Source organism: Oncorhynchus mykiss, chromosome 1 (genome assembly GCF_013265735.2).
Source record: "Oncorhynchus mykiss isolate Arlee chromosome 1, USDA_OmykA_1.1, whole genome shotgun sequence".
Classification (NCBI taxonomy): domain Eukaryota; kingdom Metazoa; phylum Chordata; class Actinopteri; order Salmoniformes; family Salmonidae; genus Oncorhynchus; species Oncorhynchus mykiss.
This window is the reverse complement of record NC_048565.1, coordinates 57,619,440-57,633,982: the sequence shown is the minus strand read 5'-3', so window position 1 is coordinate 57,633,982 and position 14,543 is coordinate 57,619,440. Positions and strand designations below refer to the sequence as shown.

General features: G+C 42.6%; 1 protein-coding gene across 1 annotated transcript in view; it reads right to left on the bottom strand.

Annotated features, from left to right (window-relative positions):
- The window catches only part of LOC110525562 (phospholipid phosphatase 4-like), a 143,132-nt gene extending 131,416 nt beyond the window's left edge, over window positions 1-11,716 (bottom strand). The window contains exons 1-2 of the mRNA XM_036989719.1: window positions 11,585-11,716; window positions 11,250-11,431 (exon numbers count right to left, since the gene is read on the bottom strand). Of these exons, the coding sequence (XP_036845614.1) occupies window positions 11,250-11,431; window positions 11,585-11,716 (314 nt within the window). The remainder of the gene's footprint in view (window positions 1-11,249; window positions 11,432-11,584) is intronic.
- Between the last annotated feature and the right edge of the window lie 2,827 nt (window positions 11,717-14,543).

Sequence of the window (14,543 nt, the reverse complement as noted above, 5' to 3'; positions counted from 1 at the left end):
CGAGTTCAATCAAGGAATCCACGCTGGAAGGAACCTCCCGGGAGAGAATCTCATCCTTTACCTCTGCGCGGAAACCCTCCAGAAGACGAGCGAGCAAGGCCGGCTCGTTCCAGCCACTGGAGACAGCAAGAGTGCGAAACTCAATAGAGTAGTCTGTTATGGATCGATTGCCTTGACATAGGGAAGACAGGGCCCTGGAAGCCTCCTCCCCAAAAACAGATCGATCAAAAACCCGTATCATCTCCTCCTTAAAGTCTTGATACTGGTTAGTACACTCAGCCCTTGCCTCCCAGATTGCCGTGCCCCACTCACGAGCCCGTCCAATAAGGAGAGATATGACGTAGGCGACACGAGCAGTGCTCCTGGAGTAAGTGTTGGGCTGGAGAGAAAACACAATATCACACTGGGTGAGGAACGAGCGGCATTCAGTGGGCTCCCCAGAGTAACACGGCGGGTTATTGATTCTGGGCTCCGGAGATTCGAAAGCCCTGGAAGTGGCCGGTGGATCGAGGCGGAGATGGTGAACCTGTTCTGTGAGGTTGGAGACTTGGGTGGCCAGGGTCTCAACGGCATGTCGAGCAGCAGACAATTCCTGCTTGTGTCTGCCTAGCATCGCTCCCTGGATCTCGACGGCTGAGTGGAGAGGATCCGAAGTCGCTGGGTCCATTCTTGGTCGGATTCTTCTGTTACGGTGCGTGAATGAGGACCCAAAAGCGAATCAACTTAAACAGAGCTTCTTTAATTACCAAACATAGGTAGGCTCAGATGGACCGGCAGATTCCGACAGGACAAGGTTACAGCAAACATGACGACAGTCTGGTTCAGGCATGAATGACACAAACAAACAAGAATCCGACAAGGACAGGAGCAGAAACAGAGAGAGATATTGGGACCTAATCAGAGGGAAAAAGGGAACAGGTGGGGAACGGGGTGAATGGGTAGTTAGAGGAGACAAGGGACAGCTGGGGGAAAGCGGGGGAGAAAAGGTAACCTAACACGACCAGCAGAGGGAGACAGGGTGAAGGGAAAGGACAGAGACAAGACAACATGACACACAGGGCTATGGTGAAGCTCATATTATCAAAAGATGAAGTTTAAAATATAACTCTGACTTGTGTGTGGTTTATAACTCTCCTCATTTAGTAATACAGGAAATTACCACGACAGAGCCCACACACTTCCCCAGTGTTTCCCCACATCAAGTATGATACATATCTCTTTTTCCCCCTGGCACATTTTCTGGCTGATGTCTGAAAGGCCTTTATTGATGTTTTCCTTATAAATTATAACTTTGGACATGTGTCTTCCTATCAAAGTAAGTTACTTATTTTCTGTATATATTTTGTTGTAATTTCTACTCTATCACACCATATGTACAGTATGTATGCGCTCAGTACCAATCAAAAGTTTGGACACCGACTCATGCAAAGGTTTTTCTTTATTTGTAAAATGTTCTACATTGTAGAATAATAGTGAGACATCAAAACTGTGCGTCACTTGAGTGGGTTGAGTCACTGACTTGCTCTTTCTATCCGGGTTGGCGCCGGTTGGTAAGTTGGTGGTTGGGAATATCCCTCTAGTGGTGTGGGTGCTGTGCTTTGGCAAAGTGGGTGGGGTTATATCCTGCCTGTTTGGCCCTGTCCGGGGGTACCGTCGGACGGGGCCAAAGTGTCTCCCGACCCCTCTCAGCCTCAAGTATTTATACTGCAGTAGTTTGTGTCGGGGGGCTAGGGTCAGTCTTATATCTGGAGTATTTCTCCTGTCTTATCTGGTGTCCTGTGTGAATATAAGAATGTTCTCTCTAATTCTCTTTCGCTCTCTTTCTCTTTCTTTCTCGGAGGACCTGAGCCCTAGGACCATGCCTCAGGACTACCTGGCCTGATGACTCCTTGCTGTCCCCAGTCCACCCGGCCGTGCTGATGCTCCATTTTCAACTGTTCTGCCTGCGACTATGGAACCCTGACCTGTTCACCGGACGTGCTACCTGTCCCAGACCTGCTGTTTTCAACTCTCTAGAGACAGCAGGAGCAGTAGAGATACGCTGAATGATCGGCTATGAAAAGCCAACTGACATTTACTCCTGAGGTGCTGACCTGTTGCACCCTCGACAACCATTGTGATTATTATTATTTTACCCTGCTGGTCACCTATGAACATTTGAACATCTTGGCCATGTTCTGTCATTGTCCTGTTGAAATACACATGATAGTCCCACTAAGTGCAAACCAGATGGGACAGTGTATTGGTGCAGAATCCTGTGGTAGCCATGCTGGTTAAGTGCCTTGATTTCTAAATAAATCACCATAAAAGCACTCCCACACTATCACATCTCCTCCGCATGTGGGAACCACACATGCAGAGAATCCGTTCACCTACTCTACGTCTCACAAAGACATGGCGATTGGAACCAAAAATCTCAAATTTGGACTTATCAAACCAAAGGACAGATTTCCACCGGTCTAATGTCCATTGCTTGTTTCTTGGCCAAAGCAAGTATTTTCTTCTTATTGGTGTCTTTTTAGTAGTGGGTTCTTTGAAGCAATTTGACCATGAAGGCCTGATTCACGCAGTCTCCTCTGAACAGTTAATGTTGAGATGCGTCTGTTACTTGAACTGAAGCATTTATTTTGGCTGCAATTTCTGAGGCTGGTAACTCTAATGAACTTATCCTCTGCAGCAGAGGTAACTCTGGGTCTTCCTTTCCTGTGGCGGTCCTCATGAGAGCTAATTTCCTCATAGCAATTGATGGTTTTTGCGACTGCCCATGAAGAAACTTTCAAAGTCCTTAACATTTTCCGTATTGACTGGCCTTCATGTCCTAAAGTAATGATGGACTGTCATTTTTCTTTGCTTTTTGAGCTGTTCTTGCCATACCATGGCCATGTTCTTTTATCAAATAGGGCTATCTTCTGTAAACCACCACTACCTTGTCACAACACAACTGATTTGGCTGAAGCGCATTTAGAAGGAAAGGAAATCCACAAATTCACTATTAACAAGGCACACCTGTTACTTGAAATAAAGCTGGTTGAGAGTATGCCAAGAGTGTGCAAACCTGTCATCAAGGCAAAGGGTGGCTACTGTGAAGAATCTCAAATATAAAATATATTTTGACATGTTTAACACTTTTTTGGTTAAAATTGTAAAAATAAAGAAAAACCCTTGAATGAGTAGAAGTGTCCAAACTTTTGACTTGTACTGTAATGTGGTCAATAGTTGTGTGGTGATGATAAATAGTTTTGTAGTTGTGGTCAGTACTTATGTGGTTGTGGTCAGAAGTTGTGCCCAGGAGTTGTGCTCATGAATGTTGGTCAGGAGTTGTGGTCTGTAGTTGTGATGTTGTGGTCAGCAGTTGTGTGGTTGTGGTCTATAGTTGTGTTGTAATCAGTAGTTATGTGGTTCAGTATTTGTATGGTCAAAAGTTGTGGTTGTTGTCAGTAGTTGTGGTGTTCAGTGTGGTTGTCGTCTGTTGTGTGATTGTGGTCGGTAGTTGTCAGTAGTTTGGTCATTAGTTATGTGTGGTCAGTAGTAATTCATTTGTTCAGTGGTTGTGTTCAGCAGTTGTGTGTTTCAGTAGTTGTGAGGTCAATATTTTTGTGGTTAGTAGTTGTGGTCAGTATTTGTGTGGTTGTAGTGAATCGTTGTAGTCAGTTATGTGGTTGTGCTCATGAATTGTGGTCAGGAGTTGTGGTTAGTAGTTGTGTGGTTGTCTAGTAGTTGTGTGGTTCATTATTTATGTGGTCAATTGTTGTGGTTTTGGTCAGTAGTTCTGGTCTGTAGTTGTGCTGTGGTCCCTATTTGTGGTTAGCTGTGGTGGTCAGTAGTTGTGGGCCGTAGCTATCGTCATTAAATGTGTTATCAGTAGATGTTTGGGTGTTGTCAGTAGTTGTATGGTTTTGGTTCACTATTTATGGGATCAATAGTTGTGTGGTTGTGGTCAGTAGTTATGGTCATCAGCTGTGGTCAGTAGTAGTTGTGGTCAGTACTTGTGCGGTCAGTAGTTGTGAGGTTGTGCTCAGTAATTGTGGTCATTAGTTTTGGTCTGTAGTTGTGTGGTCAATCGTTTTGTAGTTATGGTCAGTAGTTGTGGTCAGTATTTGTGGTTAGTACTGTAGTTGTGTTTGTGGTAATTAGATGGTCAGTAGTTGTGTGGTTATAGTCAGTAATTGTGGTCATCAGCTGTGTTTAGGACATATGTGCTTATGGTCAGTAGTTGTGCTCAGAAGTTGTGCTCATGATTGATAGTCAAGAGTTGTGGTGTCAGTTTGGTTAATAATTGTGGTCAGTAGTTGTGTGATTGTTGTCAGTTGCGTGTTTCAATAGTTGTGGTGTTTTGGTCAGTACTTGTGTGGTTAGTAGTGTTGTGGTCAGTGGTTGAGGTTGTGGTCATTAGTTTTGGTCAATAGTTGTGTGGTTGTGCTCAGTATTTGTGTGGTCAGTTTTTGTGGATGTCATCAGTTGTGTTTAGGACGTATGTGCTTATGGTCAGTAGTTGTGCTCAGAAGTGGTGCTCATGATTTATGGTCAGTAGTTGTATGATCAGACGTGCTGTGGTCCGTAGTTGTCAGCAGTTTTGGTCAGGAGTTGTGGTCATTAGTTGTGTGGTTGTAGTTGTGTTCAATAGTTGTGTGGTTTTAGCCAGTTGTTGTGTGGTTGGTAATTGGGGTCACTCTCTCCATCTTCATAATTCTTCCCAAAGCTGCCAAATGTGTCTGAGTATCCATAGCAACAGCTCTGTTTGGACTGCTCAATTATGAGACAGAGCTGTTAGCTGACGTTAGCTACCTACTTTTTGTCACTCTAAACTCCGACAAACAACTTTTTATTTTTAGAAGATATTTATTTTCTGATTTTTTTTGAATAGCAGAGAAGTAGATGTCATACCCTGTAACTTTTGTCAATTTTTGGGGAAGTGGTCAACATTTATACGATTACTTAAACAGGTGTAAACAGATTGATCGATACCAGATAATTCTGTTATTCTTTTCAGATTTTTCTGCTTTTGTCTAAGTTGTTGGCAAAGTGGTTAAAGTAGCTGATTTGTGTCAAAATATACATTGTTTACAGTGAATGTTGGAAGTGATTATGTCAAAATGGAGGGCTTTAGAATATTGAGGAAAGTGAATGAAGATTGATAAAAAGAAAGAAAAAAAACATATTTTCTTAATAAAGTATCAAACATTTGAATACAAGCAACTCAGTTCAGTCCACACATTTTTGGTGTTTCTAGCTTTAACTGTGTATGAGGTGTAGAGTGATAAAGAATAACAAGTATGTTAACGATTTAAATAGGGGATTATGCTTCGCTTGCCCCACAAATTATGTCTAAGATTAAATGGAGGCTTTTGCTTTGCAAGCCCCACAATAATAATATGAGCGTGTATTCATTAGTATTTACATATACAGTACATTCGGAAAGTATTCAGACCCCTTGACTTTCCACATTTCTTACATGACAGCCCTATTCCAAAAGTAAATATTTTTTGCTATCAATCTACACAAAATACCCCATAATGTCAAGGCGAAAACAGGTTTTGATTTTTTTTTAAATGTTTTACACAAGTATTCAGACCCTTTGCTATGAGACTCGAAATTGAGCTCAGGTGCATCCTGTAACCATTGATCACCCTTGACATGTTTCTAAAACTTGATTGGAGTCCATCTGTGGTAAATTCAATTGATTGGACATGATTTGGAAAGGCACACACTTGTCTATAAAATGTCCCACAGTTGACCGTGCATGTCAGAGCAAAAACCAAGCTATGAGGTTGAAGGAATTGTTCTTAGAACTCCAAGACAGGATTGTGTTGAGGTACAGATTTGGGGAAGGGTACCAAAACATTTCTGCAGCATTGAATGTCCAAGAACATTCTTAAATGGAAGAAGTTTGGAACCACCAAGACTCTTCCTAGAGCTGGCCGCCCGGTAAAACTGATCTATCGGGGGTAAAGGGCCTTGGTCAGGAAGGTGATCAAGAACCCGATTGTCACACTGACAGAGCTGCAGAGTTCCTCTGTGTAGATGGGAGATCCTTTTAAGAAGGACAACCATCTCTGCAGCACTCCACCAAAAAGGCCTTTATGTTAGTGGTCAGATGGAAGCCACGCCTCAGTAAAAGGCATGTGACAGCCACTTGGAGTTTGCCAAACGACACCTAAAGGACTCTGACCATGAGAAACAAGATTCTCTGGTCTGACGGAAACAATATTGAACTCTTTGGCCTCAATGCCAAGCATCATGTCTGGAGGAAACCTGGCACCATCCCTACTGTGAAGCATGGTGGTGGCAGCATCATGCTGTAGGGATGTTTTTCAGCGGCAGGGACTGGGAGACTAGTCAAGATTAAGGGAAAGATGAATGGAGCAAAGTACTGAGAGATCCTTGATGAAAACCTGCTCCAGAGTGCTCAGGACCTCAGACTGTGGTGAAGGGTCACGTTCCAACAGGACAATGACCCTAAGCACACAGCCAAGACAATGCAGGAATGGATTCGGGACAAGTCTCTGAATGTCCTTGAGTGGCCCAGCCAGAGGCCAGACTTGAACCCATTGCTGGAGAGACATGAAAATAGCTGTGCAGCGACACTTCATCCATCCTGACAGAGCTTGAGAGGATCTGCAAAGAAGAATATGGGAATCTCCCCAAATACAGGTGTGCCAACCTTGTAGCGTCATACCCAAGAAGACTTGAGGCTGAAATCGCTGCCAAAGGGGCTTCAACAAAGTACTGAGTAAAGGGTCTAAATACTTATGTAAATATAATATTTCTGTATAAAATGTATAAATACCTGTTTTTACTTTGTCGTTATGGGGCACTACGTTTAGATTGACCGCAGAATGTTTTTGTATCCAAATTACAATAAGGCTGTCATGTCACAAAATATGGATAATGTCAAGGGGTCTGAACACTTTACAAATGATTTGTAATAAGAAAGTGGAAACACCAACATGGGTGTTTATAGTCTCTTATTAAGAGGCTCATACAGTTGTGTAAGACTTGTTAAAGCTACAAAAGTTTTAGTGTCCCACCATAACAGGTAATAACAATACAGCAGAACAGATGAACAGGAATGACATTTACTCTTTCGGGTGGCCAAAAGGAACTATCTAAAACCCATGCCCCTACTAAGCCACGCCTCCAGTCTACTGATCTGACCCACTTGGTCATATCTCAATAATCCAGCATCAACAACCCAACTGTGTGATCCATTGAGTGAGTTATTTTACACTGGTAAAGGCTGAACCGGGAAAAGGCCGGTGACGTCGTCAGGTGAAAGCGGGGAGGGAGATGCGCCCTCAAATCGAGCTGTAATCTGCGCTGCTCGGTCAGGTTGTCAACAAGGCAGAATGTTGCATTGTCCATAAACTTACATCACTTTAGCATAAAAAAAAATTCAAAAAAAATTGGTTGGAAGGCAGATGGTGTTTTTATCAAAAGCAATCACTTTTGCAAGGAAAACATAACATCCTACAAATTAAAACACATGCTTAATATGTTTTGAGCCAAATTGCCGTCATACAGAGCGGGACACCTGGACACCAACTTTAAGCCGATGCAAAAGACCTACACGGGTGCCCAGGCGAGATTAATCTAACTCCCTCATTGTCAGCAACCCAGAAGTTGGGTCATCCAAACAACCCAGCATTTTTTCTGTGTGTGCCAGGTTCGAATCATGTCTCAGACCCTCATACTGCCTACTTGAAACTCCATAGTATATTTTAAGTGAACATTTATGATACACATCTACATAATACTTGCCAATCGACCATTTAAATTACAGGTTGTAATGCAAAAAATAGGAAAAATGCCAAGGGGGTGAATACTTTTGCAAGGCACTATAAATGTCCATAACAGAAATGTATAATTTCCTTTAGTACACTTGTTCTCTGAGTACTTGTTTTTTACTGGCCAAGCATTTTTCTAGCATATGAGTTTTTGACATTGTACTATATTTAGTCTTTGGTCATATGAGATTGAACAAAAGTATTTTTCATTTTTTTTGCAATACAACCTGTAAATTAAATTGATTTTTATATGGATTTCATGTAATGGAAATACACAGAATAGTCCATATTGGTGAAGTGAAATGAAAAAAAGACTTGTTTCAGAAAATAAATTAAACGGAAAAGTGGTGCGTGCATATGTATTCACCCCATTTGCTATGAAACCCCTAAATAAGATCTGGTGCAACCAATTACCTTCAGAAGTCACCCAAGTAATTAGATTGCACACAGGTGGACTTTATTTAAGTGTCAAATGATCTGTCACATGATCTCAGTATACATACACCAGTTCTGAAAGGCCACAGAGACTGCAACACCAATAAGCAAAGGAGCTCTCCAAATAGGTCAGGGACAAAGTTGTGGAGAAGTACAGATCATGGTTGGGCTATAAAAAAAATCCAAAACATTGAATATCCCACGGAGCACCATCAAATTCATTATTAAAAAAATTAAAGAATATGGCACCACAACAAACCTGCCAAGAGAGGACCGCCCACCAAAAACACATGGACCAGACGAGGGCATTAATCAGAGGCAATAAAGAGACCAAAGATAACCCTGAAGGAGCTGCAAAGCTCCACAGTGGAGATTGGAGTATCTGTCCATAGGACCACTTTAAGCCGTACACTCCACAGAGCTGGTCTTTACGGAAGAGTGTCCAGAAAAAAAGCCATTGCTTAAAGAAAAAAATAAGCAAATCCCCATTTGGTGTTCGCCAAAAGGCATGTGGGAGACTCCCCAAACATATGGAAGAAGGTACACTGGTTAGATGAGACTAAATGTGAGTTTTTTGGACATCAAGGAAAATGCTATGTCTGGCACAAACCCAACACCTCTCATCACCCTGAGAACACCATCCCCACAGTGAAGCATGGTGGTGGCAGCATCTTGCCGTGATAATGTTTTTCATCTGCAGCGACTGGGAAACTGGTCCGAATTGAAGGAACAATGGATGGAGCTAAAAACAGGCAAATTCTTGAGGGAAACCTGTTTCAGTCTTCAAGAGATTTGAGACTGGGATGGAGGTTCACATTCCAGCAGGACAATTACCCTAAGCATACTGCTAAAGCAACACTGGTAAAGTGAAACATTTACATGTCTTGGAATGGCCTAGTCAAAGCCCAGACCTCAATCCAATTGAGAATCTGTGGTGTGACTTAAAGATTAGGGAACCCATCCAGCTTGAAGGAGGTGGAGCAGTTTTGCCTTGAGCAATGGGCAACAATCAAAGTGGCTTGATGTGCCAAGTGTATAGAGACATACCCCAAGAGACTTGCAGCTGTAATTGCTGAAAAAGGTGGCTCTACAAAGTATTGACTTTGGAGGGTTGAATAGTTATGCACGCTCAAGTATTCCGTTTTTTTGTCTTATTCTTGTTTGTTTCACAATAAAATATATTTTGCATCATCAAAGTGGTAGGCATGTTGTGTAAATCAAATTATACAAACCCCCCAAAATATATTTTATTTACAGGTTGTAAGGCAACAAAATTGGAAAAATGCCAAGTGGGGTGAATACTTTCGCAAGCCACTACAAATTATCAGATCTTAATCATTTTCGGGATATAGGTTGTTCGGAACAATAAACTGTATATATGTGAAAACAATATCTAAAGAAATCCACACACACTCACTTTCAAACACACTTTACATCCCTCGAGTACATGCGGTATAAGCAAATCCAATGCAAGTGAACAGAGACTGGAGAGTGAGTCTTTTTACAGCATTTTCCCTCCTTTCAGATCTTAAACATGTTCAGATCTTTAAAAAAGTTGGTATATAGATTGTGCTAGCAAAATTTCAGCTAGCTAGCAATTTCTGTGAAACAAAACCCAGTAGATAATCTAACTCTACTACAAACTAATTTAATTTACAATAAATAAAGGATAATTTATTAGTTTTTTTCTGTCCAGTGGCAGCACAAGTAGGCATTTGATTTGTGAACTCTGTCTGGTCAGGAACACTAAAAAAAGTACTTCCAGGTCAGGGTATTTCATTATATATATATTATATAAATTGTCAAAATAAAAGTGCCCACGTATAGTAGAACAGTGTCAATAACCATTCATGATATATCAAAAAGATTTTCCTAATTAGCTCCCTAAGGTCAATATCCGTGCCCTGCGGAAATCTGAATAACATGCAGGATTAGGTAGAATAGCTTCCTGGACATGATTTTTGTAGCATTTCTTTTAGTAGGACGCAAGCTCTTTTTTGCTGAACGTTCAATACAGCAGTTTGAAAAAAGAGCGAACGCACAACGGCCGTAGGCTATAGCATTATTTATCGAGAACCATAAGCTTACTGCATCTTAATTCTATTCCTATATTATTCAAGAATGTCATTAGAATGATGAAGATAAGGACAATAAAAGTTATTTTATTTAACTGTTTGAAAGCGAGGAAGGAATTAAGCAAAAATAAAGAGAGAATGAGGAGGTAGGCAAATAACATTTGGGGAAATTTTATGGAAGGTATATATTCAAGTGATAATGCCAGAGAAGCCAGTGTTTGGCGGATATATTGGCACAGCTGCTTTTGAGCCCCAGACGGGTTACCAACATATTAAAATAATGATTGACATATTTTAATTCAAAACTTTATTTTTATGAATTTATTCATAACATTTCATCCATCCACAAGATATCGTCCCGACACAAATCTAGTGTTGCTACCCAAGCCGGCTGGTTGTTTGTTCTATCGGTTTGGTTGCCAGAGACGTGACCCAGTCGTTCGGTCTTTTTGTTCTGCATCTATGGATAGGGCATTTGCATTTGTTTAAGTTGTTTTCTAGTGACATTTATTTGGATACATCCATAAGAATGAGCTTATGAGGCAAGATTTCGCCTGGCATAGAAAATGTGCTCACTCATCAGTACACTGTTGTTCAGAGGAGCTAGCAAACAACACAATTACTTCAAATTGAAGCTGGAAAGACAGCACCCGTTGTATAAAAATATATGCGTCAGACTACCAATTATTCAAATAAGACATATTATATCAAATGTAATTCGCTAGCCTATACTTGTAACTTTGTAGGCCGCATGTGATGCACCAGAATCGTACGTTCTGTTCTGCTTTAGTACCTCTTTGCTCCATATCTTGATTACATCCCCTTTATTTAGCCCTCAGTAGCCTCAGTATTCAGGCAGTATTGGTTTTGTTTTTCATGCCCAGCATGCTTCTCTTGTTTTGTATTCCTTCATGTTCTTCGTTATTAAACACAGCAACTGCACTTGATTCCTTACTCCCTGCAGCAGTCCGCCTGGGTCAGCGATGCCTCCCGGACAATCACGACGGGACTCCATCTGAATGCCTGCGGCTTCCTACTCCAGTGCTCCCTCTCTGATTCCCATTCAGAAGGGAGGTCCAAGGTTTCCACGGTCATTTCCTTGCTGAACGAACAGGCAATGGAGTGGGCCACGGCCATCTGGGAGAGAGGACAGGAGGAGCTGGGTTCCTTTGAGAGGTTCATGTCTCTGTTCAGGGCTGTCTTCGATCATCCACCAGAGGGTAGAGAGGGAGGTGAGTGCCTACTCCAACTCCAGCAGGGTGCCCAGACCACTGCAGAGTATGCCCTCACCTTCCGGTCCATGGAAGCATCCAGTTTATCCAGCGCATCCGTGGCAGCATCTAATTCAGAAGAGGACTGCTCAAAGGGGTCCAGATGGGAACTGGCGTATTGAGATGCCAACCTCTCCTTGGACGCACTCATCGCAATGGCCATCCATCTAGATAACCTTCTTCGGGAGCTTCGGCTCTTGCCCTCCTACTTTGGCCATCCTGAAACACAGCCAGAAACAATGGAGGCATGGTCCCCAAACCCCACCGCATCAGAGACGGTGTCCCTATTGTGGTCCGGAATGGCACAAGCTTCAATGGTTTCCGGTTCAAGCACTGTATAGTCGACCACTGGGATCCGGGATAATCACACACATCACAGCACCACTCACCATCAACATGGGATCCCTGCACCAAGAACGCCTTTCCTTCCTCATCATTGAGGCACTGGTGGCTCCAAAGTCACAACCCCACCATCTCCTGGTCGAGGATGGAGGTCATTGTCTGGGAACCCAGATGTCGGAAGTCCTGCTTCCCTTATCCTGTGCTCCACTTCGGTTGAGAGTCTAGTGGTTGCCCTCCAGGCCGACATCCCGGGCCCTGGTCGTCGGCCCTCCAGGCCGACATCCCGGGCCCTGGTCTGCTAACTGCTAGCTTGCCTGCCCGGTCTCCTAACTGCTAGCCCATGCTAACTGCTTACTTGCTAACCCGGCCTGCTAGCTGCTAGCTTGTTTAGCTCCGGCCTACTAACTGCCTGAATCGCCGTGTTCCCAGCCAGCCCAACCACTCACTGGACCCATATGTTAACTTAGCTATGCATGCCTCTCTCTAATATCAATATGCCTTGTCCATTACTGTCCTGGTTAGTGATTACTATCGTATTTCACTGTAGAGCCTCTAGCCCTGCTCAATATGTCTTAACCAACCATGTTGTTCCACCTCCTACATATGCGATGACATCACCTGGTTTAAAACCTGTTATGGATGATGCGAATTTTCGCAGCTTTTTGTTAAAAATCGCGCAACATTTCAAAGTCCTGCTACTCATGCCAGGAATATAGTATATGCATATGATAAGTATGTGTGGATAGAAAACACTCTGAAGTTTCTAAAACTGGTTAAATCGGGTCTGTGGCTATAACAGAACGTGTTTAGGAGTAAAAATCCCTGGTAAAACTGTTTACCAAAAACAAAACAAAAATATTCGTCCGCCATTCAATGAATTGTTTGAAAATATATGCGAACCCCCTGTAAATGCATACAGCTTCCACACGGTGTCACCATTGCTATCAATATCAGAATCATTTATCCTTGGTTACAACACGAATAGACCCCTCCTTTCTTGCAGCGCATCACAGGATGTTGTGAAACTGAAAAAATGGACGATGATTTCCAGACTTGCTGCTATCGATTACAGATCGCCCCGTGATCAATTTGATACATCATTAACGTTTATTAATACCTAAAGTTGGTTTAGAAAAGTCATTTGAAGTGATTTGTAAAAGTTTATAGGCGACTTTTGTAATTTTAAAAAGTGACGTTGCGTCTTGTAAATCAGATAATAGCTTCTCATGCTTTCGCCGAAAAGCATTTTACAAATCTGACTTGGTGGCTAGATTCACAACGAGTGTAGCTTTAATTCAGTACCTTGCATGTGTATTTTTATGAAAGTTTGAGCTTTATCGAGTACTTTACTATAGTACTATAGGTGGCGCTCTGAAATTTCCGCTGAGCTATCCCTGTGCAGGGACCACCTCCATAAGAAGTTTAAACATCTCTAGAGACTATATCTCTTCATTACTCAATGCCTAGGTTTACCTTCAATTTACGCACATCCTACCTTACCTTTGTCTGTACACTATGCCTTGAATCTATGCTATCGTGCCCAGAAACCTGCTCCTTTTACTCTCTGTTCTGAACGTGCTAGACCACCAGTTCGTATAGTCTTTAGCCGTACCCTTATCCTACTTCTCCTCTGTTCCTCTGGTGATGTGGAGGTTAATCCAAGTCCTACAGTGACTAGCTCCACTCCCACCCCCCAGGTGCTCTCATTTGTTGACTTCTGTAAATGTAAAAGCATTGGTTTCATGCATGTTAACATTAGAAGCCTACTCCCTAAGAAACTTGGCTTAGGAAAACCACCAAAAACGTTCTATCTCCGCCAAAGGGGGCGGTGTTGCAATCTACTGCAAAGATAGCCTGCAGAGTTCTGTATTACTTTTTAAGTCTGTACCCAAACAATTTGAGCTTCTACTTCTAAAAATTCACCTTTCCAGATACAAGTCTCTCACTGTTGCCGCTTGCTATAGACCTCCCTCTGCCCCCAGCTGTGCCCTCGATACTATATGTGAACTGATTGCCCCCCATCTATCTTCTGAGCTCGTGCTACTAGGTGACCTAAACTGGGACATGTTTAACAACCCGGCCATCCTACAAACTAAGCTTGATGCCCTCAATCTCACACAAATTATCAATGAACCTACCAGGTGCAACCCAAAATCAGTAAACATGGGTACCCTCATAGATGTAATCCTAACTAATTCGCCCTCCAAATACACCTCTGCTGTTTTTAATCAAGATCTCAGCGATCACTGCCTCATTGCCTGCATCCGTAATGGGTCTGCGACCAAACGACCACCCCTCATCAGTGTCAAACGCTCCCGAAACACTTCTGCGAGCAGGCCTTTCTAATCGACCTGGCCGGGGTATCCTGGAATGACATTGACCTCATCCAGTCAGTAGATGATGCCAGGCTATTCTTTAAAAGTGCCTTCCTCACCAACTTATATAAGCATGCCCCTCTCAAAACATTTAGAACTAGGAATAGATATAGGCCTTGGTTCACGCCAAACCTGTCTGCCCTTGACCAGCACAAAAACATCCTGTGGCGATCTGCATTAGCATCGAATAGCCCCCGTGATATGCAACTTTTCAGGGAAGTTAGGAACAAATATACACAGACAGTTAGAAAAGCTAAGGCA